The 25,966-nt window shown below is 42.9% G+C and overlaps 1 protein-coding gene across 3 annotated transcripts in view; it reads right to left on the minus strand.

Moving 5' to 3' along the window:
• The window catches only part of Ntrk3 (neurotrophic receptor tyrosine kinase 3), a 356,741-nt gene that overhangs the window by 16,365 nt on the left and 314,410 nt on the right, over positions 1–25,966 (minus strand). The window contains exon 16 of one of the 3 annotated variants that reach the window (XM_010621033.2): positions 8,720–8,794. The exons of 1 other annotated variant lie outside the window; for it this stretch is intronic. In XM_010621033.2, the coding sequence (XP_010619335.1) occupies positions 8,720–8,794 (75 nt within the window). Of the gene's footprint in view, positions 1–8,719; positions 8,795–10,601; positions 10,647–25,966 lie in introns of those variants that run through there. One more of the 3 variants, XM_033761083.1, reaches the window with a different exon arrangement.

Below are 25,966 nucleotides of genomic sequence, written 5' to 3' on the forward strand. Positions count from 1 at the left end.
CTATGGATGGAATATCCTACTAGTCTGAAAATGATGGCGCTGGATTCTACTGTTACAGACTATGAGGAGCCTAAACAGACAAGAAATATTTGCTAAAGTTTCTATGAGGTTAAGGGTTTTTCTAACAATTGATAAAATATTTTCTCTCATAAGCCAGTGAGATCACATCTCCAGGTAAGACCAGGCTGAATGTCAGCCCTCAAGCTTTGTTGAGATACTAGGTGAACTAGCCTGATTTACTGAAGACTCTTTTCTACTTCCCAGGTTCCAGAAGCCTATCATGCTCATGCTGGGCCCTCCAAGCCTGGATCCTGGGAGAAATGTGCATGTCCTTTACAGGGGCCTCAAATCACTGCCCTCAAAGCAGATGGCACAGAAACCTCTGTCTGGTGTTCCTAGCCACATTTATCTCAGACAGAGCTTGTGAGGACTAATTGAGGAATTTCTACAAAGCACAGCCCATAACATGAAAAAATCCTCCAAAGTGCTAAGATACAGCATTATTTCCTACAACGACGAGGATTCTTTGTATGCTTCACTTGACATCCTTTTGTTTTATTAACTGCCAACTGAAAACGCTAGAAATATTCGGGGAAGAGGCTCAAGGTGGGGGGGGGCAGGGAACACTGCATATTTTAATTATTTCAGCAAACAATACATACCACAACATAAACTACCATCTACGATTACATAGAGAATATGCAAGGCCTCTGTAGACTACAAGCTGCCTGATCCAGCTCCTGTGAACTGGAGCTGAATTTCCAGTCCATTTACCGATTTGGCTGCTGGAGCAGCTCTGATGAGGACAAGAGCGAGTGACCAAAGTGGGATTTCCACAGACTCCTAGCTTGCCTGGTTACCGAATGCGTCTTTCCACTCAATGGAAAGTGTGATGATCACTGAGTCATGAACAAGCCCCTTTCATTCTAAAGGAAGGATGCTTGGAGTCTGGGAGGAGAGCTGCAGATCACTTGCAGGCCCACACCTGTGAAGCCGTGGATAAAGTCCTTCAGCTCCATCAAAAAACAAAGATTTGACTTAGAAAAAATAGCATGGCAGCTTGGGTGATGACAGCAGTGCAAGCACTCCATGAACTACAAAGGGATTAAGAAACATAAGCATCCGAGTTCCTAGTTGAGCTCTCTCCTGAGAACTTCCAGGAAAGTGGTACTGATGGAAACAGGGGACATCTCCAGCCTCCGGGAAGGGAGGGAGCCACAGAGAAGATCTACCAGAGGGAAGTCAGGGAAAACAGCACCCGATTAAGAGTCAGGTCAGGTCGTCTGAGTTTCAGTGGTATCAGGGCATCACACCGTGGCCCTGGCAGTCTGTACTTGTTGCTCTCAGTGTTCACATTTTCACTAATGACATAGTTGGGCCAAAGGATTGTTAAGATTTCACTCTGTTAAAAAAAGACACAAATTTGTCCAGAGCATAATTTTCTTATCTGAATCTATACGCCAGGAGCCCTGAACGAAAGCTCATCTTGAGGGCCTTAATAACTATAGCGTCAGCAGCCTGAATTTCCAGAGGAACATGAGCATGCGTGCACGTGCTTGTGTGTGCTTGCATTGTGGACAGGCCACAGAGAGCAAGGAGCCAGGATTCGGCACTCTGGGGTCTGAGGGTTACATCATACCACCTGCCTCATCCCGAGGCACCAGTGTCCTCATCTATGAAACTGGTAGTAGGCGGAAAAAAGCTGTATTGGTTGGCCCTTAAGTATCATCTGGCTCCAAAACACAAAGAGTCGATGAAGCAGAGCTTGGATAACCTCTGGATGCCCCTCCCAGCTCCAGGAGGATGTTAGAGCTTTGGGGCCCACTGACTTTCACACAGCCCCCTACTCTGCACCTGGTCCTGGGGTGCCTCTCTGCAGAGAGGTGTGGGCTGAGGGCAGTGGCAGATGAAAGGCATGGTGCAGCCTCGCCTCCACACAGCATGAGGCATTCCAGGCCGCCTGAGGCTTGCAGCTGTGGGCTGCACCTTCTCCCTTCATAAACAAGCCCTACCTCTTGGCTTCTCCTTTAAGGTCAAAAGTCTCTGCTCTGAAGATGCACTGAGGATGAACACAGGAGAAAGTCTTAAATGCTAAGCCAGCAAACACAGTTGGATAGACTTTAGAGATTTTAGGTTTTTGGTGTTGTTGCTCTTTTTTTTTTTTTCCAAAGACATTCCTACTCTTGCTATCCACATTCATGTTTCCAAAAGCATCTAAGTGGGCTTCTTGTTTCCAGACGACTGAGGTTGGATGAAATAACTTTCTCAGGGTCATCTAGTGGGCCCCCAGAAGGCGGAGCTGGTTAAGTACTGAGGTAGGTAATCCTCAAAAGTAGAGGCCCCTATTTTAATTCATCTATACCGCTGGCCTGCTTTATAACAGAGGTAGGAAAAGATGCTTTTAGCATTTCCAGCATGGAGCCAGAGGTGGAAGTCTTGTGTCAGTGAACAGGAATATAGAACAATGCTGAGTGTTTATTACGCCAGCATGTGTGCTAAGGAGTTAAAACACACTGCTTCATTCAATCTTCCCGAAATGCATTGACTCTGGAAGTTACTGTCATCAAAAACATTACATGGAGCAAGAGAGGGAGGAATAAAAGAGGGAAGGAAAAAAATTAAGTAGCTTATTCCAAAAGGCTGAAGAGTGAAAGATCCAAATCTTATACCTAAATTATTTGGTTTCAAAAAACAGTATTCTTATGCAACAACAAGTTGAAATTGTTGTGCATCTCCAAGTTAAAGTAAGACTTACTAGGAAAAAACATGTTTCAAGGCATATAAACTGATTGCTAGGGTAGCAAATTTTAGAAAATGGTGTAGAAATTCTAGAACCTGATTTCTACAAAAACAGTCATTAAAAGCTAAAGGGGGATTTTCATCCTGAAATATCTATATCAGCACATGCAAATAAGTAAGATGGGAGCCCACAACAGCCCAGAAAGCGTTCATAAAGATGACACAAGAATAAGTCCCGTATTCCTCATAGACAGACTATAAAAAGCAGCCAGCCATGGGCTTTGCTGTCTCGAACATTCTTCTGCAGCTTTTCTCTGCATAATACACAGCTCAACTGTGGAGTGGTTCTGATGATCTCTCACTGGGTCAGCTGAGCATGCAATGGTAAGTCCTCCCTGCTGAAAACAACTCTTTTTACTAACCGTCTAGGTCCTGTGTAATGTGCTCAACTGCTAGAGCATTTATCATTATAACTTTCAAAATTTATTACCCTTGATTGTTTGGCTATCCATTTGCCATTAATGTCTCTTTCTCTAATGTCATTGTCTCGGGAAGGAAAAGAACGAGGCAGAAGGATATAGAAGAATTACAGAAAAACCTGGAGATGAGAAGGAAGGAACGAGAGAGAAAGCCACACATACAGTCACTATTCGGGTCTTAACATGAATCAAACATCACAAATAAGTCTAAACCTGGACATTTTTATTATTATGACACCACAGTGCTTTTTTGCTTAAGGTAGTTCAGGTTATGTTTTCTGTCATGGCTAAAAGGATTCTGGTAAAACAGTGGAAAATTAATCACTTGAATTGTTCTTTATTTTAGGGAATAAAGTGTCTACTAGAAATGAGCATAAGAGAGATCGAGAGCTCCTAGACGCCAAGAGAAAAATCAATCTGCCCAGTGACGGCAAAGTCACAGTGGGCCTTTTTCCCTCCCTCCTGCATAGAAGGGCTCACATGCCTAGACTCCACCTGCCACAGAGCATCACCAGACACAGTTCACAGCATGTGGCACTGACGCCAGCATCTGCATTGACAGCTTAGCCTGTATGGCTGTCTGAGCACTGGTGATAGGCTTTTTCGGGCCAGACACATTGGGCTGGAGACCACAGCACACGTTCACCTTCCATTAGGGTTAGCCACAGTGGCCGGAAGGGAGGGAGCAGCAAAAACCTGAGGGATGAACTAATGCTCAAGAAAGGTGAACACCAGCCTGGAGACAGTGAAAGTCTTATCATCCCCACTAGCATTTTCAGACAGGAGGTTGGCACACAATTCTTTCAAACATATGGATTTATCATGAAACTTTGTCCCAAAACAATTGTAGAAGCAAATGGACTTGACCAACTTTGAAGATTAAGATGCAGATAAAGGAGTGTAAAATCCAATCCTAAGGCCAAGGCCACATCTCTTGGGACAGTCTTGATGGAAATAGGCAGAAAATCCCCTCCCCTCTTATGTCATCCTCCCTATGGTTCCCTCTGCTCCTTCGTGAAAAGAACTGAATGCCAACCCATTCAAGGCAACCCTTATCATTGTGATGAAAAGGCTTGCTCTGCTCTGAAACACTGTTCAGATCAGCAGAAAGCAAAATACTAAGGGAGCTAGGAGTTCAAAGGTTAAATACCATGTAATGAACAGAGTTCTTATCTTGGATAAATCTCTAGGTTAAACCCAACGGACTGGTCCCAGCCACACACAACTAATCTTGAACTTACAAAGACTTGAGATAGCATATAAATTAAGAGGTATCTCATCCAGAAGAATATATTAGTTTTCTCCAAAAGACCAATTGTAACTATCTCAAATCACAAGATCTGAGATACCAATTTTGAAAAAGCTGGCTAACCCCCTCCCATAATTTCAGGACTGTTAACAATGTTGGTGCTTCACTCCATCAAAGTTTTAGAATGCTCTCTAGCTTAGAAACAACTTCATGGCACCCAGTCCTACTTCACAATCTCAATGATAACCAAAAACAACACTCACATGCAGAGGGGCAAACAAAGCTTATTCCCAATATTCCTCATGTCTTTGGTATGCAGAGACAAGTATGTGTTTTTAGTTTCCTTTGAAAAACTGGATTTGCTTGGGTGAGGAGACACCACACCCCACCAGGCTCCCAGCTTGCTGATATAAAGAAAGAGACTGTGATCGGATCTCCAAGTAGGTTGCTGGACTGAAACATACCTATGACCATGTCCTATTACACTTGCTTCTAAAGCTTGAGCATGGTCTTTCTAGATGGAACTAAATCCTTCCTGGAATTAAACACCCCCTGTATGTGTGAGTGGCAGACTTGGCCAAGGTAACCAGAAAAAGGAGGAACACTCCTGTCAGCTAGAAATATACCCAGGAATTTCTAATTTTTAACCCTCTTCGCAAATGGGACTTCACAGAGCACACAGATGCAGAGTAGAGAAGCCAACTGAAGTTAAGATGGTTTAGGATTTGAGGAGAAAAGGTAATTACTTCACTTTTTTGCTTTGATCAGGGAAAAGATTCAGAAAGAAAAGTCAGAGAGGCATGTCCTAGGGAGGAAGACAGTGACACTTTGCTCCTTAGTTCTTGAGTAGTAAAGTGAGGGGAGAAACTAGGCAATAGCTCACAAGCTAAAGAATAGTCTTTGATGAAGTACCCATAACCCAATAATGAGAAGACCACAGAGAGGAATATTCAGTTGCCACCAGGATATTTCTGTGATGTTGGCACTGTGATGGTAGACAGAATCCTTGACAAATGACCAGGGTAATAACTTTTCTCTATCTGTATGGCACTTATTGTGAAACTGAACAAAACAGTGCCTTGATGTGCACTGAGACCTGGGAAAAACGTGTGCTAGAAGACCAAGGAAATAACAGCAATGCATGTGGGAAGATCCCCCTTTAGGAAAATGGGGAAATAGTATTTACATCCCAAAATGATTCTTTACTTTGTTGTAGCAGGTCTGCCTTGTGCATCTAAATGGTGATGTTCTTCCTACTAACCTTCTTAGGACCTGCCTTATGTATACAGAAAAAATGTTTTCTATTTTTTTCCTGGGAAACATATGAAGGCACACCACAAGTGAATATAAAGTTACACAATAACACTGATGTTAAATATAACCATGATATCTGAGATGTGGTCCAGAGACATCCTGCCTGGTTCTTGCTAATAGCATCCCAAGAATGGATGAGGTCAGTCAGTGGATTCCATTCATAAAGGCAGACAAGAATTAGGAATTATCTTCAAATTCAACTCTTCACTCAAAATCCTGTCAAAAATCCTTTGGCCAATCTCAGAACTTTGATGCATTCACCCCACTCCTGTTACTCGGACCCACACACCATGCAGTGGCCTTCCTTCCAGCTCTGCTTTGGACAGACACTACCACAGAAGACTTGTTCTCATGCCCAACAGATTTGCCATGCCCATCCCCATTTTCAGTAGCAATGACACCACAAAGCAGCAGAAGTCACTGCCTTCATGCACAGTCAGCAAAGACATGGACAATCACTCCAACACACCTTCTAGTCTTCATCCTGGCCTGCAGATGAGCCCATGCCCAGGACCTCAGGGAAAAGCTGGGAGTCTTACCTCTCTTTTTCTTCCCCATTTCCTGACAATTGCTGCTTAAGAATGGATGCTGAGACTAGCTCACAAAGGCAGGATTACCAATGTGAGCCAAGCTGGATTTAAATCTTGCCTCACTACATTCTAGTTTCATGTTTAAACAGCAGGACTCTCATCCTTAAAGTGGGAATATGATAATTTCTTCATGGCAACAGTATAGATTAAATTAATTAAGTTACTCAAAGCCCTTAACAAAGTGATGAGAGTGTTACTCAGCAAATGTAAGATGTCATTGCCACCCTCAAGGATACGCCATTCTCAAGCATGGGAGAAGAGGGCCAGGGATTTAGTTCAGTGGTGCGTCCACCTGCCTCACAAGCACAAGGGCTAGAGTTTGATCCCAGGTACGAAAAAAAAAAAAAAGATGAAAGAAGGAAGGAAAGACATCCTGAATGGCCAGTGTGGGCCACAGATGGAGACACTTTGTACAAATGACTGAATCCAGCTTTGTTCACTTTCTGATGCCCTCTGGGCATTATCAGTGGAACAGGAACTCATGCTAAACCCCAAGCAGAAAAAGAAAGCTCCCAATGCCTCGACCACCTAATTCTCCCCCTTTGCTTCTTGTCATGCTGACATTATATTTCTTCATTTGGGCTTGGAATTTTCAGACCCGATTTGCTTCAGAAAGTTTTAGCTGAGCCACAAAACTCCTTGGAGAAATTAAGTGAACTGAATTATATCATCTTTTTGAAGCAATTCAACTGCTTTGAACCCCTATCTAAAATGACATACACACACCTGACTGCACGTGCACGCACACACATCACTACTACTAACATCATCAGCCACCTATTTTTATCCCCTCTGCTTTATGTTTCTTCTAAAGACCCATCACTTCCTAACTATGTTTCTTAATTTACCTTTATCTTCTGTTTGCTTTATTAGAGGCAAAGGTCTTTACCTGCTTTATTCACAGTTGTATTCCTGGTACCTAGAACAGCTCAAGATGCATAGAGAAATGTCTGTATATCCCAATTTACCAGGGAAGGTCTAAATTTATCCCCTTAGTTCCTATTTAATTATTAATAGCTTCCTTTTCCACTCTCAGAAGTATCTAAGTTTAGATAATCAAAGCGCAAATAAATCATAAATTATTTGTTTAATTGAATTAACAAATTTGACCAATGTGATACTTTAAATAAAACTTGTCAACTCTTGAAACTGAGAGTTGGGCTCTAATGCGATTGAAATATACATATTTATTTTACAAACATGAGAGGAGATTAAGCTCTTATACAACCCTGCTTGCAAAATTCTCCCAAGGCTAGCAAACATTCCTGTTCTGATAGAGTCTAGTTATACAAAGCCTGAAAACTCCTAAACGGAAGCCATTATTAGGAGCAGTGTCAAGATCAGAAGCCTGTGTAACTGTGTCCCTGAGAGAATCTAGGGAGCTATGCTTAATTTACCTCCCTAACTAAATCAGGAAAGAAATGAATGCAATTGTAAGAGCATCCCCAGGCACCTGCAGGATCAGGATAATACCTCATATTAAGAAGCTGAAGCTTCTCACTCCTAAATCGACTGAACAACACTCTCAGTCAGTATTTGGAAACAGCATCTGGCCAGTGGAAAAGCACCTCAAGACGACAAGTAGAACATGGGCTGGAGTTTGAAGGCCTGGTAGCTAAATTCTGTGCCTGTATTTTTCCAAGTGCATCATTCTCGAAACAGAAGGAAACGAACCACAGCCAAATATGAAAGAAAGCCATTCAACTGAGCCTTCAGATCAAGGCAGGACAGATGGAACTTCTACTGACACTGCAGTGTATCCACCACCTTGCTAGAAATTACCCTAGAAATCAAAGTAGGGAGGGTAAAAATTTCTGCTCTGCTGGTAGATATGACTCAGTCACAGAGGCTAGTAACAACTGTCCTCAGTTATTCAGAGGGAGACTTCCTGTCTTCAGACCCTCTGGCCTATGTGTTAAGGATGATCATAGCACCTCAAAGGGAGGCACCAAAAGTACAGGCAGAACTCAAGGCCACACCTCTTGCAAGGCATGAAAGCAGCCAAACCACCATCCATGCAGTGCCTCCAGCCTCCACAGACACGCAGGCCTGCACACAAGCCCTGCAGCCATTTGGATTCTGGTGGCCATCCCCACTGTGCACTAGATTTTAGCAGGTCATGGCCCCGCAGCCCCACCATGCTACCTCCCCATGAGACATCCCAAGCACACCTATGGCTTTGGCAGGAAACTTCCACTGAAGTGAAATGATGCCCCCACCTTGGGAGGCAGAAAGTGGTTGGAGCAGCCCTCAGTCCATGGAAGTTCCTCTCCAAAGCCTGCAAGCTGTCAGTCAGTATGGGAACAGTTCTGCCCAGCCTTGGCCCCAGAAATGAAATTCAGACTCACTGTGGAAGTTGTCAGCGCTGCTAGCCTCTGCCGCTGCCATGACACGTTGACTGGGCCCTTCTGGCATGGCCCTTCCTGACAGTGAATAGGGAAGAGAGCAGGGAGGGGAGAGAGAAGAAAAGGGTTGAAGGGACAGGAAGGATGTGCCTGAGGATGGAGGAAAGGAAGAAAAGGGAGTGGTGCATCTTTAGCTGAAGGGAGTATCCCTCTTGACCAGAGCCTCCAAACAGCTCTCCCATACTCTAGGCAAGAAAGTTGACAATGGCCTTCCACCCACAAGGCCCTCACATAGAAGTCCACCCAGAAAGCCACTTATAGCCCAAACACCACACACGTCTAGGCCATGACACCCAGCTCTGTTCTTCTGAGGGCCACCGAGAGTCACTGGGTTTCTCTCCAAGGTCTCAGCTCTCCTCTTGACAGGGTAAGCCTCTCACTCTGAAAGGAAATGAGTTTTGTATAGAATTTTCAACCTCTTAGGTCAAAGAAATGACACTCTCTCTAAAAAACTCCTGATGGTATTAGCAGAAAATCCATGAATTCACAGCTATTTTTAGAGCTTCCCAGGCCCTATTCCTTATTTTTCCAATTTGAAGAGGAGGTAAACTAGCTGAATATCACTGGTATGGACACTCAATCCTCCTCTTTATCCTTGATGTCAAAAGAATCAAGGGCTGCTCTTCTCCATCCCACCCAGGAAAGCTTTCCCAAGAAGGTAGCAAAGGGACTGAACTAGACTGCTTTAGAGGGGTGACTCAAGGTAACTTAACAAGTGCCTCTCCTATCAAGAGTTGTGTGCAAAGGACAAGAGACAGCCTCTGCTCTCAGTGGAGCCAGAGGCAGAGAAGCCATCTAGAAGGACCCAAGGAGGAAGCAGGCAACCAGGTATGTAAACCCAAAAGCTGAGGCCAAGGAGAACTTCCATGACAACAATGAAGTAGGGAATCCATGGTGTCTGATGTTGGTGAGGGACAGAGAGAGAGAAGGAATGAAGAGGGAGAGGGAAGAAAGGACATATGGGCATCTGTGAAAATGTCTTATGGGTTAAATTGTCCGCCAACTAAAAAGTCTACTGTGTTCAAGCCCAGCGCCCCTGGGAGCTCTGCACATGACTGTAAGTGGAGATTAGGCTTAAGAGAGGTAACTAAGGTAAAATGAAGTCATTATGAAAAGCCCTAATCTAATATCCCTGATGGCATTATGAGAAAAGAAAATTGGGACACACATTTACAGAAGAACCAGTTGAGGACACAGGGAGAAGGCAGACATCTGCAGGTCAAAGAGACCCATCTCAGAAGGAAACAAATGTGCCTACTACACCTTGATTTTGGATTTGCAGCCTCCAGGCTGTGAGAAAGTAAATTTCTAATGTTGAAGCACCCAGTCTGCAGCACTTTGCTATGACAGCCTCAGCAATGGACACAAGACCTTGGCAACAGGGAAAGTGAGCGTGTAGGATTCTAGAGTGAGAGGCAGACTGGCTGGGGTGTCCCTTGGGGGCTTCTTGTGGGAGAGGAGAGGAAGGAGCCCAGCAGAATGCAGAGGGCCCAGTGGGACAGGTGAGAAATTTATACTTTGGTGTAATGAGTATTCACTTAAGGCCCTTAAACAAGTAGTGGGAGGAGGATGAGATGTGTAGTATGGCTCTGAGCTTAAAGTTGCATGTGCTGATCCAAGTGTTAGAGCCACTAGGTTGTGGACTAGGGTAGTTCCTGCTAATGTGCAAAGATCAAGTGACTCTGAGGTGCTGTGTCATAGCAGGTAGGTGAAGAAGAGACAGATTTATAGAGGCCTCCCTTTTTGGAAACTTCCCAAGACAGTTTTCACAGATGCTAACTGGCTGTTGAGGAGAAAGCAGGAGGCAGCCGGGGTGAGTTTATTTCGAACACTCCACATTTCAGTCGCCAATGAATTCTCCAAGGGAGACCTACAGAGGAAGCAATCAAAGAGAGAAGTAGAGGCTAAAAATGTAAATTCAAGCAGCTTCTGCATCAAAGCAAGAAGGGGTTACAGCCATGGGTGTGTGTAAGGTTTGCAAAGTAGATGTCAGAAATAGCTGTGCCAGAACATTAAATGAGAGGAAGGAGAGAAGCCAATGAAAGAGGTAAAGAGTGCCCATGAAAGGGAATGCATGGCAAAGCAGGACAGCAGGACGTGACTGAGGTATCGAATAAGAACATTATACAGTGTTGGCAGGGGAGGCAGGTTGAGTGGGAGAAAGAAGGGGATGCTACTAATAATGTCATTCAGCAGATAGTTCAGAAAGGATGAGCCTTGAGAAAAGACATTTGGATTTGGCCATGGTGGGATAATTACTGACCCCCAAAGTGCAGATTCAATGAAGTGGAAAGAGCAGAAGGTCAAAAATTAAGACAGAAGATAAAACTACCTATTGTAACACTTGAGGAGACAAATGGAAATTGGAAAGGGCAGAAAGGTCAAAGGAAGATTTGTCTTTAATGTAAAAGAGATTGTCAATTATTTTTGTGTGGAAAAGAGAGAGCACCTTTAAGAAAGACTTCAGAGCATGATAAACACTGTCATAGAGAGAGGGTAAAGATGCACAGGTAGCAGATAGAAAGGTACGAAGGAAGTGGGAGAGAAGGCAGATGTGTGATTGTGAAGATATGGAGAGGGTGGGTTGGCCTAATATTTCAGAGTCATGGAAATATACACTTGACATTTCCTCACGCATGTATAATGAGTCCCTAAATTACTATACTGTATCTAAGCAATCTACACAGTCATCTTTTAGGATGAGAGTTGGAAAAAGCTAAATCTTTGAGGTCATCTACTGCACCCTCACATCCAATGCATGCATCTCTACAGCATCTCTAATGTGTGGTTCTCTGGATTTTCTGGAAATGTGGAGATGGGGGATCCACTGTCATGCAGGGTGATCTCCCACTTTCACATAATAATGGTAATTGCCTATGACACTGTGGTTCACCATCTTTGAGTCTGAAGTCTTCCCACACTTTTCTAATCATCCTACCCCATAGGTAAGGGAGCATACTGTAGAGTTCATCATTAAAACGAAGTCATGGAGGCCCAGCTCTCAGCATCTCTATACTGAAGCTTGGTTTGTGGTCTCTGAGTGTCTTAAACTACAGAGCCCTGTGCATCAACTCAAATTATGTTTGTCTCCTTGATTGCTGCATTTAATGTACATTCGTGGAATGCCCAGTATGTGCCAGTATGGTTTATTGGTACAAAAAACTGTGTAATTGCTAAAGTTACACCTTACAGAAATCGCAAGCCACTGTGAACAAATATGCATTGGCAGGTGTCCTTGAGAATATATTTGACAACACGCACACACGCACGCACACACACCCCACCAACCTGCCGCGACACATTTAGAGGCACTGTGGCAACACTCTTTTGTCTCTGACCACCTCTTTCCTTGCTTCCAACATTCTTTCTTTGCCCTTACGTTCAGTGAGTCTGTGTTATATTCCTGGGACTACACTTGCCATAAAACACTTGCTGCTGCTTGCTCAACTGTTACACCAGAGATGCCAAACTCCCTGAAATAAGATCTCCTTGCTTGCTGTAGTGGCCGGCCCTGACTCACCCCAACTGGTTGTCTCATTTTCATTAAATAGCCTTTCTATAAAGCCCTGTTGGAAAAACAACAAAACAAAAAACTACCTGACTTCATGAAGAGCATGCTATACTGTATGCTCTTTAAATTTTTATTCAAAAAGTTTTTGTTCATATCTCTTAAGAAAAACTCACCTATTACTAAAAATACCTAACCCAATTCTGCCTCTCATTTATTGTACAATCTGGGGAAAACCAATTCTCTCTCTGAGCCTCAGTTTCCATGTCTATAAATGGGAATAATCATACCAATAGGCCTTACAGAATTTTGATGGTAATCAGAGATGAGCACCATGTCAGCAATATTCTAGTATTGACTCTACCACTAAGATGCATGAACTTAATGAACATTTACTTGCTTTCTCCCTCTCCCTCTAGCCCATACCCCTCTCTCTCTTTTTAAGAGGATTTGACAAGATGAACTCCAAGTTCATTTCTAGCTGTGATTTCACAAGTTTGCTATTGTAGTTTACCCAAATTTTAGCAAGGTATCTATCAATGGCTTTCAGAAAACACTTATGGGGGAAAAAAGAGGTTAATGTATGTAGGAAAACAGTTCAGTTGCGTAGAGTCATAACAATGAAAGGATTATTTCTAAAGAATTGTATAAACATCTGCCTGGGAGCAGAACTGTAGCCAAAAATTTAAGCTCTGGGAATGCTCAACTTTTCAAAAAATAAAAATATGCTTAAAGATAGATAGAGTGGGTACACTGATAAAAGTTGGCACAGAGCTGCTGGCACTGAACTGGCAAGGAGATCTGCATCCAGACCACCAAAAACCTTAGAGAGTAGAATAGGGAACAAAATCTACCCAGAAACAAGGCACTTTTACTGTACACAAGCTCTAAAAATTTAGCAACTTCTTAAAACTGCTTATCTGAAGATAATTTATGCTACTAGGACACTCGCGCCATCTGCGAACATGGGCAAATAAACCTAAATGAGCTCCAGTAATGCAGGACAACCTGGAAAACCCAGCCCCCCACCCCCGCAGAAGTTCCATAAACACAGAAGCATTTGATAAACTCCCACCCATGCTGTCCTAGAATCCCTACATTTAGGAATATGCCTACAAGAGTCCAGTAGAATCCCCGGACAGACACCACTAACCAGGAAGGTATATGCCAGGACTGCAGTCAATTGCACTAGATGCCACCAATCCCTTTTTCAAAATTTGTGACCCACATCACCAGCTGATCACATGCTTTCTCATGAGTCCCGGATACAACCCATCACTCGACTCAGGGCGACCACCACCAGTCCATTAGAACTTCTTCCTAAGACAGACTTGCCATCCCAGTGGCACATAATACTTGGCATCCATGCAATTATGTTGACAAGGGACAAAATAACTCATTTTTTATGTCTGGGGCAACTCTGTAACATAAAAATCATAGGGGAGTGTAGTAAAGTGACTCCTGAGTATTGGAAAATAACTAAAATAAATAAAATGGTCTCTTGAAGATTAGCACAAAATGAATGAAAATGTAGGTGTATAGCCAAGAATAACTGAAAAAGCTTGTAAGCTCTCAGGCCAAGAGGACCAAGTCAAATTGATATAGATTTTTAAAAATACTGCATATCTTTCAGAAGGAGAACTGGCTGGTCACGGTGAATGGTAAAAGGATAGATCTGGAACTGGAGGATGGCAATGTTCATTGCCTCCTGCCTTTGGGCAGGGGAGAGAAGAAGATTTATGCAAAAAAAAAAAAACAAAAACCTGTAGTACTTCTGAATCTACTGGGAAGCTACGAGTTCTGCTGCCAGACTTTCTTAATAGATGTCATTGATTATTTGGATCTTCTGCCTCCTTTGTTCTGACTATGTCTTCTCATTATGATCACACTTTTCACATAGACTAGCACTAACGTGAATGTTCCAGTCATATAGCCTTTAAGTAATTGGTCCCCTATGCGGATTACTAAATTGCTTTTTTGGTGCTAACTCCAGTTTAATGGGTGTTTAAATTGTTGAGACGTTCACTCAGTCCTCATCACGGATAAGCAGATGTTTGGTCCATTGTGGGGAATTAGATCCAGGTGCCTTTCCCTTAGATGACATCAATTCACTTCCCAGACATACCCACCCAGAGTCCCCACACAGTGACCACTGATGCCTGCCAACTGGGGGCTAATGAGTACACATTTAAACATGCTTAGGCCAGGGAGATGTTATATCCTATCCATTACAAATATCACACATCTCAATGAAGCACTTTCACAAAGCACTGAGTATGTAAAAATCACTGAGATAAAAATCGATTGGGTTCCTCTGCCTTCAAGGTAACCTATGCTTTAGGGAGGCATTGGAGTTTGGAACTGGAATGCAACCCAAAGACTTGTGTGAAAGGCTTGGTTCCCAGTTGATGGCACTACAGGGAGCCAGTACAAACTGACAGGTGCCCTAAGTTGGACACTCACCCAAGCAAACCCATTACCCTCATCCACAGGAGTACAGAGATAACAAGAAGCCAGCAGCCGCCCTGCTGCTCTCACAACTTCCCTGTTTATCAGCCAGCCCCAGGCTCATCACCCATGGGACTCTAAAATCTTCCACCCTCTTTACCAGTGTTCCCTTCGCTACCTAAAATGCCCAATATCGACCACAAGCACTCTCCTCTTAGTGCCAATGGCTTTCTCACCCTTGGCCCATCTACACCCAGGTAACAATAAGCTTCGCATTCTGCTTAGACTTTGCCTGCCTTAGTGGTATCAATGATGCCTCGGTCTGACTTTACAGATCTTTAGGAAATGGGTCCTAGTTAGAGGAAATAGGTTACTACTGATGTACATTGAAGGATATATTTTGTCTTAGACCTCCCTCCTCTCTGCTTCCTCCTTGGCATGGGGTGAGTAACTTTTACCCACCACACACTTCCCACCATTATGCTCATCAGCTTCACCACAGGCCCAGAAGCAATGGCGCCAAGTAACAATGGACTGAACCCTCTGAAACCATGAGGAAAAATAAAATTTTCTCCCTTTAACTTGTTCATCTAAAGTATTTTGTCACAACAATGAAAAGTTGACTAACATAAAAAGTATGGGACAGACACATATTCCAATGACTCAAGGGCATGGAAAAACAAAGACCAGGGAGTTGGAGACTGACCTATTTGGCTAAAGAAATGACCTACAAGAATGAATCAGGTCAGAAACCAAAGATTTAATCTAACCTGAGAACATGATTCAGTGGAAGAGAGAGATGGAATGCTGATAACCCCCACCACCATCACCAAGCAACTTGGGGATGCTGATGAACTCATTATTTCCAGGATGTGCATAGTGATTTACTAAGCATAGACTATGTTGGTATAATGGTATGGCTGCTGTTGGCACAGACAATGGTAAAACTAACTGCACCCAAGCCAACAACTTACAAAGCTCTTGCATGTGCATTACCTTATATCATTACCTTATAACAGTGTACAGTGTTGCGAGTGAGAAGAGAAAGGAGGTAGGATTGGACTTAACCCAGCCTTGTCTCTATCCCCAAGGCTCCAGGGCACCTGATCCTCAAATCTACCTCTGAGGTGACCAAAATTGGCACACTTTTAGGAGTTGTGGAGAACGGGACTCTAATTCCGAAGAACTTTGTCCAAGATAGGATTCATGGTTCACAGTCATCAAAAGTTAGTTCCTACTGAAATTCATTAATACACAATGGAAAAGCTCTTCCTTTGTCCACACATGCTTTCTCTTTCTTCTTGGGCTTCCAACAGTCATGGAGGGAGGAGCGAATGGCTTTGTTTTGTATCTCCCTGAGTTCTCTTAAATAGGCTCTTCTCTTCTTTAATTTTAGTATCCAGCACCAAAGATTCATCATAGAAAATACTTTGGCATGTAACTCATTTAAAATTTCTTATACATAATTTCTACCTGTTCACTTACATAGGATAATAATAACCATCTATTGAGTACCTAATAGGTACCCCGCAATTTGCATACATTATTTTATTTAATCCACACAAAAGAAGAAATCATTCTCCCCACCCCTTTTCCAGATAAGGAATCTAAGGCTTAGAGAATTTAAGTAAATTTCCTAAGGTTGCATAGCTCTAAACTGAAACTCAGAGATTCAAGTGAATATCTGCCCAACTTCAGTATTGGTGGGTGCTCAGCCCCCTTCTCTTAAGCTCTTGCTACTTCCAGCTTTGTCCTGTGAGATGGGCTAAGTCTGGAAAAAACAACCAGGGGAAAAAACTGTGCTTAAAACTGAATTTCTGATGCTGTACTGACCCAGTCCTCTGCATTCTCCTCCTCCTCCTGCTACTTAGTCACAGGCAGAACACAAATTATTGGGCTTTGAGGATTATGAGAGAAATACAATTCCCCACCAGGAGGAAGTCAAGGGAACACAGTGTTCTCTTTACATGCAAATATCTTAATTACAACTGGTAAAGAAGATATTTGTATGGAAATTTATGTATTTTTATATGTTATATATTCAGTTTGTCTCAGAAAACAAAAGGCCTTTTGCACTTGAGGAAGAAAAATGAATGTTGTTAGGATCCATCCATCACTGCCCTCCACAGGAGTGGAGAGAGAAGCAGGACTGTAACACCAGGCCCAGTGGGCTCCTGCAGTCTTCTCTCCTCTCAGAATGAGCTCCAATAAAATGCGCTTCGAGTTCTGGAATTGTCTGGTGGGGCCCCTGCTCTGACTTTTCTCCTGGGTGTCAGTCTCCGTGGAGATACTAGCATCCATAATGACAGTGTCCATCCCACCCATATACCACCTTTATTGACAGGAGAAAGCAATCCAGTTTCAAAACTGCAGAAGGTAAGACCCAGCTCAGGAGACCACAGGAAACTGCTCTCAGGAAGAGGATATTATTTTTTAGCAGGGCAAAGAAGAGACATGTTTTCCTTCCATTGGTTCTCCAACAGTCAAGACAATACGTAAATAAAATATTGCCATTTGCCTTTGAGAAATACAAGACCATTTTGGTCACACCACTCTTTTTTTTATTTTTCTGAGTGTTACGATGACTATTTTTTTAACATAAATCCTACTTACCTCCACAAAGGACACTGGATAAAAGAGATTTACCTTATAGCAGGTAGATTCTGACTAGATAAACCTGAGAACTTACTGCTTCTAAAGGAGTGTGAAAAATTAGAAAGGAAAAGATAAATCTCTCGTTGACAGTCATTTCCCTTTGCCACAGCTGGAAGGAAACCTGTGGAATCCCAGAAGCTCCAGAAAAGAACAAGCAAAGCATCTGTCTAGGATGATTTTGATGCCATTCTGCCTGGGCCTTTAGGGTGAAATAGATGACATTTAAGGTTCCTTCCTGCTGCATGTTTCTTAAAGTTGAATGATGTGGCATTTGCTCATCTGGTTCTAACACTCTGGAGACATAGAATAGACTGGGTGGCCTACAAGATGCATTTTTAAAAATCCATCTTGACCACAATTTCACCGTCACTCATTTTCAAGGTTGCAATCCAGAACTGCAAGAAACTCTGAGTCCCAGGCTCTGTCCCGCAGATCCCCTTTCTGAGTTGGCACTGATTCCAGTAGCTTCTCTTCCATCCTCTACCACTACCACTGTGGCACAAAATCTAATTGCCTCTTTTCTTTACCAGTGTAATCGTCCACTTCAGCGCTATTTCCATGACTGCACATTGATTACGCACAATGGGAAGATACACCCTGCAGGGAGGCGAATGCCCCATTTAAATTCACCACATGGTTATAGTTCAGTTGTTCACACCTCAACTTTGTGGTCCCACACTCTTTATGCCATCCTTACACCAGACTGCTGGAGTGTCCTGTGCCAAAAACTACCAGATCCTTCTCTGTCTTCAGATCTGCATTTAAAGAATGCTTGGGTGCAGGTAGATGTCTGACCACCAGAGCATTGGAATAAAGCATAAAATGGTCTAGGAAGGATGGAAATAAAGGAGTGCATAGATAGCAAAAAGAGCTCAAATAATCCCCATCCCTGAAAAGGTACAAAAAAATCTTGTCCGTGTAACTCATTAGCCTATCAGGCTGATTTTTGACTGGTTATCCTAAATATCTCAAAGCAGAAGAAGATGTAATAGAAAATTGAACTTCAGTCCATAAACTAGACCCAGACAGTAGTGAAAGAGCCTGTTTGAAAACTAAATATGATTCATAGTCTATGTATTTAATTGATTATATGTTTGTAGTACTGACAGTTGAACTTAGGGTCTTTGCCCTGGCTAAACCTCTAACCCTTTTGTTTTTTATTTTTATTATTTTGAAACAGGGTCTCACTAAGTTGCTAAGTTACCCAAACTAGGCTCAATCCTCCTGCTTTAGCCTCCCAAAGGGCTGGATTTATAAGTGCCCACACCATCACTTGTGGTTAGTTATCTATTTTATCAAAAGAAAAAAATGACCTGTGGTATTGAACAGCTATGGTCTGGAGTCAAAGCAATAGCTAACACTTCTCAAGATGACTTTCTTTGGCTTTATCCTTGTACTTTGGTCATGCTTTTCTCCTGTTCTAAAGAAACTGAGCCTCCTCATTTATCGTTACACACAGAATTTAGTCCCATAGAAGAAAAACCTAAAAAGAGACCACAGAACTGGAATCCAAACTCAAGAATCTATAGATCAAAGTGATATTTCTAGTTCAAGTAATGTAGACACAGAGCAAGCATTGAGACCACGGTGTCCTAAGTCTTAGTTCTATATCTCAACAGACTTTTACACCCCAAAATGTGTGATATTTTGGAGACAATTAGTATGCAGATCCACTGGATTTAATCAAGGAAACAAGGTTGTGATATCTATAATTAGCATAAATCTATCCTACACACTTTCCTCTCTATTCTTCCCCTCTCGTGGCTTTGTGCAGAGTAACAGCTATTAACAAGTGATATCTAATTAGCATAAATCTATCCTACACACTTTCCTCTCTATTCTTCCCCTCTCATGGCTTTGTGCAGAGTAACAGCTATTAACATTTAAGTTGTTTTTCTAAAAACACTCAAGATGTGCATGCCAAGGCACCCTGTCTTCCTGCAGTCTACTCTGCAGTCACATCTCTTAATTTGCACTATGCACCTTCTATCAAAGCTGACAAAAAGAGCAAGCATGCTCTACAAGGATGGCTTTGTGCAGAGTAACAGCTATTAACATTTAAGTTGTTTTTCTAAAAACACTCAAGATGTGCATGCCAAGGCACCCTGTCTTCCTGCAGTCTACTCTGCAGTCACATCTCTTAATTTGCACTATGCACCTTCTATCAAAGCTGACAAAAAGAGCAAGCATGCTCTACAAGGAAGTGGCTTTGTGCAGAGTAACAGCTATTAACATTTAAGTTGTTTTTCTAAAAACACTCAAGATATGCATGCCAAGGCACCCTGTCTTCCTGCAGTCTACTCTGTAGTCACATCTTAATTTGCACTATGCACCTTCTATCAAAGCTGACAAAAAGAGCAAGCATGCTCTACAAGGACTGTGACTCTAAGGAGGCCCCATGCCTTCCTCTAGTCTCTTACTCTGAGCTGCACCAAGCAAAGTTAACTGCAGCTGCTCTGTCTACATGTTTTCTAAACATGGCTTCCCAAGACTGCATGGCTCTCAAGGATTCTTGTAAGAGTCTGGAGTTGCAAGTTCCTCGCAAATACGGGTTTCTCAGCAGCTCTGGCCTTGGTGTTGTAGGAAGGGCTTCTTTTAGCCCACCTAACTCTATTCCGAAAATCTCAACTGGGAGCCCTGGGGCCACCTGAGGGTGCATGAAAGGTGTGCTGTGATGGAGGGCATCAAAGGAGAGTGTGAAATGGGGAGCAGCATCCCCTCATCTCTACCTCACCCACACCAGTATCACAGCCCTTAAATAAGAATTGGCTCAGTGCAATGCATTCCAGAGTAGATCCTGGAACCATAGAAAGGACATTAGTAAAAAACTGATAACAATTTAAGCAGCCCGAGGTTTAATTAATGATATCTTCTGCTCTTAACTTTTAATTTTTTTTACAAACATGCCATGGTTGTATACAGCATCTATGCAGGGAAAATTGAGTGAAAGGTATGTGAATATATACTTTATGCTCACTTTTGCAACTTTTCTCAAAATCTAAAATTAATCCACAATAAAAATATATTTTAAATGATGGAACAATTACGTTTTTAGGAATGGAACACAGATCTCTCCCCCACTGTTCTCCTCCCTACAAATAAAAACATTGTTAACAAATTCCTAGGGTATTTCCAAAACAGCAAAGGAACAATCAGCCCCAATAGCTGGGGCCTGGTCACTGGGCAGCTATGAGAGACCCCCTTTTCTATAGTCAGCACTACTTTTCCTTGCTTGGTCTATTCAGGAGAATCTACGATTGACTCTATAGGAATAAACCTGGCCAAGCCCACTTCAGAGGGTCAGCATCCCTCAGGGACTGCTGTGTCCTGCTGCCTGGCCTTTCTCAGCCAGCTCAGGCAGGGTGCAGGTCTTCTTGCTCCTTGCCTCTGGGGAGGGAACTGAGGCTGGCTAGCTGACAGCCATCTGCCCAGGTGAAGATGAACCTGAACAGAGCTGTGAGGGGCCCTTTCTGGTTGCATTAATTCAGGTTTTCAGCGAGAGGAGCATGGACTAGAGTAACATCTAATTCAGGCAGCTCTCTAGCCTTCATCCCACCTTCTGGGAGGATCATCATGTCTCATCCACGCAGGCCACAGCTGAGAGTATAACTCCTTCCCTTTCTGAGGAAGATCTGCTCCCCACAGAGAGCAGAAATGCACAGCAGAAACACTGCCTCTCTCCACAGGGGGAAGTCTGCAATATCCCCAGACTGCTGTTTTGGGCTGGAAAGCCTAATGGGTAATTAGGTGTAACAGGCACATGAAGCTTCATGGTAAGGCCGCCATCAGCAATGCTCCTATTGTGATTCTAGCACACAATGTAATTATCATCCGCATGCCTTCTCTGCTTCCACGGGCCCAGAACTTACAGTCTGTGTGGGGAGGAGGGCTGGAAGTTACCGGGTGCGCCTCTCCAAACCTCAACAAGCAGCAGGCAGCATGGTGGCATCATGGGATCTTGAAAGTCATAGCTTAAATTTCTATCACTAGCTTTTACACATAAAAGCAAATAATAAGTTATTTCGTAGACCATGGCTGTCTTCAACATGCTACTGAACACTTGACCTCCAGATGAGGACAAAGAATAACCAGTCAAGACCAGGAGGAGCCCAAGCTCCACTGGCTCAGTAATCAGCCAACATTCTTGCTGATCACAAAATTGGAAGTCACCTTAGAAACCTTCTGGTTAACTCTCAGTTCTACTCCAATCCTGGGTTGATGAATCAGAGAGAGGCTTCCCACCTCTCTCTGAAAAAAGTGATTTTTTTTTTCACTTTTATAGTGGTACAGACTGTCAGCTGCCCAGTATAATGGATGCTTTTCTATGTGGGACATAGAGATGCTTAGGATGATAGAGGACACCACAGAAATAAAAGCATAGACACCATTAGAGTTCACCTGCTCATACTGCTATGTGACCTAGAAAGGAGTATCTGTGTTGGACCTATTATGTATTTTTGCATCTTTTTGTTATAGCAGTTGGCCTATGTTAACTAAAGACCTCAGGGAATCCTTGTTCAGAAGGCCCATCTTGGCTCTAAAAAAGGCATTTGTATATCAGCTCTAATAGTGGTAACAGTCATTAATATTTATGGAGCATTTATCATATTTAGAGTTTTATATGTATTAACTTATAATCTTTATAGCAAATGCATGTGATAGGGGCTGTTAACCCCATTTTACAGTCGGAGGCACAGACAGGGTAAATAACTTGCCCAAAGTCATACAGTAGGGATTATAGGGGCAGAGATTCAAATCCTGGCAATGTGGGTCCAAGTGCTTACCATTTTTACCACTATCAGGAAAGCATGATGATACCTACAAAATCAAGTATTCCACCAGCCAGATAGGCTTGTTCTAAATTATTCCCACACCTTAAGGGTTACAATCACCATCCCTTCCATGACCTGTGAGGTTCTCCAGCTTAGAACCTAGAGCTATGACACCAGCTTCCCGGTCTGCTGCATTGCCCATGTGTGTGTTGGCCTGGATTTGGACACGCCTCCCCTCTACCGTTTGGATACTTGGCTCTGTCCCCTTTAGACCTTCTGTGGACATCCCTGACTCAGACCACACTCTGTCTGCTCTAGACACTCTCCCCAGGTATCGCCTCTGCTTCCTTAGAGAAGACTCGCACCCGCAGCCTGCTTCCAAATCCCCTCATCTTCTTCAAAGGCTCCGGTCTCTTTTGTGGTATTTGATTGCCTTGCCTCTCTCCCTCTCTTCCTAGTCTGGCTGACTGACTTCCTCTGTAACCCCAAATTCATATCCTGACTTCAGACGTTAATATTTTTACTGGATGACTACTGAGGGCCAAGCACTGAACTAAGCACCCAGGATAGCAGGGCTAACAGGAAAATTCACTCCTGGCACTGTGGATCTGTAAGGTCACAGTACCAGTGCCCTCTAAACTCATTCCTCACAGATCTCAGCATATCACTTCCCCCTCAATTAGAACATCTGAAGACTTTTTTATTCTGGATTCCAACATACTTCCCTTCAGGGTGCTCCAAACTTTTCTTTTCTAGATTTGATCACCAAGTCTCTTGCTCTTCTTTGTTGTTCTGAAGAAGGTTTAACGATATCCAGAACTCACCCTCGTAAAAGCCAGTTTAAAAGGAAATCTTAAGAAGCCCTGAGTCGGAGATCCACAGGAAGAAGAGGTGTCTGTCACTGGGCACCTTCTTAAGAAGAGAGAACACAATGCTCTGGGGCTTCAGTGATGTTTGTTTTCTCTATCTAAATGTGTAACAGGATATTTGGCAGTTCACCTTTGCAAATCGTTTGCATACTACTTACGCATGAGCCAGATGGTGCCTCTTTGTTTCACGAAATGAAAAATAAAAAAGGGAGATTACAAGGACAGTTTTAGCTCTTCTTCCTGCCCTCCTGTATATACTCTAGAATCCTCACTGAGCAGGCACATGTGGTGTGTGTGTGTATGTGTGTGTGCACCTATCTGGATTTTCTGTATCAGGCATGAGAAGTCAAATCCTTAGGCCTAGTAAACAACAGTAGCAGAGAGGTGTAAAGTGTTCCCTGGGTATCAGGTTGCAGAGAGAATCCTTCACAGTGTTTTCTCCATCAGATAAAATCACTGTGTTCCTCAGGCCCGCAGCCAGTGTATACTAAGCAACAAGGTCTTGCATAAACCAACCAAATATGAGCTTAGATGTAAGACTCAGGAGTGAGACCATATAAACACTGACCAGAAGAAGCAAGTACTGATGACCTAGTAAGTGTATGTAAGTCAAAACCTTGGGAAGAAAATTACCCTGAGTTGATCAATTTAAAGACCTACTCCTTTGGGCCAGCTATGTATTCCAGTATATTTTCCCAGTGGTCCAGAGGTCCCTCTTTCTGACCCAGGAATTGGGTCTGGAAATAAGATTAATCCCATAATGCTCTTGTCTTGGGTGGGTAAAAAGTACAGAGGAAGATAATAAAAACCACAGCTTATCTTATAAATAGTGCATTACTATTTATACAAATTAATTTGCTTAACATCAACAAAACTCTATTGAGTAAATATTTTTGCCCTTGTTTTTAAAATAAAAATATTGAATAGAGTCTTAGGGAAATGGCATTGAGATCACATGACAGTCAATGGTGGTCAAGCAACAGGAAGTGAACGAAAGTGAGGTTATGCCCACATCCAAGATTTCCTTTGTCTTCCCAATGTCTTCCAATATAGATAAGAATACTTCAGGTCACATAATTAGTGGCACAAGAAATTTACAGAAGAGTGAGAAAGGGGGAGCTGTGTCTACATTAGAATATTATGAGGAATTGAACATGGAGATATATTGCAAGTTGCTCTTTTGTGTTTATATTGTACATAAAGGAGAATACATTATTTCCACATCAGCAGCAGGATACCCAAAATGCTGTTTTTACTGCAGTTGTTATCCTTTATTTTCTCACAGCACCTTTCTCAAGCCAGCTGACCTCACCTAACAACCTGGTATAGAACTCATGACGGAAGAACTGAAGGTACCTGGAGTGTAGACATTCCCCATTCCCTTTTCCTTCCTTCAATCAGCTCTGGCAGCTACACCATTGAGATGGGTTTATTCCTTGATTCTCTCCCAGGAGTACAGAGCAACAGCTTACTGTTATTAAAACGAGGGCAAAAAAGCACCATTTGGATTTCTCTTTCTCTTTACTTGGTTTTTCTCTGTAAAGCAGGACCGAGAACTATTAAGTGCAAGTCTAGAAACCAGTTTTAAGGCTCAGTTTGCACATTCAGGTCAGACATGGTTTCCCAAGGCCCTGGTGAAGCCAGTAGAGATCACTTTGGCATAATTAAATATCTGCCTCACAAAGAGATAAAGAAAACAAAACCAAAAAACAGTGAGCCAGTCCTTACTTTCATCAACACCACAATAAATCTGAGCTCAGTCAGGCAAACCAGCAAACCCCATTACACAGAATGGAAAGGCAATTAAATGGTGCCGGCTCCAGCTCACCTCTAAGGAATCTATGACCCGTGGATCCCCTGAGTAACCACACCAATGCCTCTTTTGGAAATAACTGGAAAAAAAAATGCTCTAGATGCTAAAGAAAGACTTCACTTTGATTATTTCCTGGAAGGTCTGGATCGGACATCAGTCTGTGGCTCTTGCCACACTGTGCTCTCTGTTCTCGGCTAGAGAAGCTGCCCACTCCGCTGCAGACATCCTACTTTCTCCACCTTTGCTCTATTCTGCCTCATGTATGCTCACGATGGTGTATCATTTGCCATCTTTTCACTGTAGCATAAACAAACCACTCTGTAGCTATAAAAGGCATTTCTCCAATATGCTCTTTCTCTCTGGGGCCACTGCTAAAATGAAATTCCTCCAATGATCGGTTTTAATGCCTGAGTGATCTTGTTTAGGCAGAGCCATCAGGAGCATGCAGATAACATGCTCTGCCTACATACACCAGTGCCCAGTTCCTGGCCTCCTGATCTACCAAGTTCAGGTGAGTAAGACAATTACATCTGGGCTCTTTGGATCACATATGACCATTCATTCCCCATGAATAAAATCAGACAATTGGCTGTCATTCCCCTTACTACAGGCTGAGTATCTGTGCTTCCCCCAAAATTCAACTGTTAAACCTGCTGCCAGGCTGAGGGTGGAGGTCAGGGCGTGCAGTGGTGACTTGATCATGAAGGTGGAGTTTTCATGAACAGGAATAGTGCCCTTTTAAAAGAAGCCTCAGAGAGACCCTTCATGCTTTCTGCTGTGTGAGGACAAAGTGAGAAGAACACCATATAAGAACTAGGAAACAGTCCCTCACTAGACACAGAAGCCACCCAGTCTTGATCTTTTACTTCCGGGCTCCAGAACTGTGAGAAATAAAATTTTTGTTGTAAGCATCCCAGCTTAGTGCATTCTGTTATGGTATCCCAAATAGACTACACCACCCCTCTCACTTTAAAACGCTGTCCATCTCTCTCTTTATACCACCTGTCCAGACTCCTTCCCCAGTTGATAGACCCAAAGTAAATCTTCCATCTTGCAGATGGAACCTTTGGGACACTAGGGACGGGTTTCATGGGAGACAGTTTTTCTATGGACCCACGGTGTGGT

The sequence above is a fragment of the Fukomys damarensis genome, unplaced genomic scaffold (genome assembly GCF_012274545.1).
Source record: "Fukomys damarensis isolate Sample0158 unplaced genomic scaffold, DMR_v1.0_HiC HiC_scaffold_7, whole genome shotgun sequence".
In the NCBI taxonomy this organism is placed as follows: domain Eukaryota; kingdom Metazoa; phylum Chordata; class Mammalia; order Rodentia; family Bathyergidae; genus Fukomys; species Fukomys damarensis.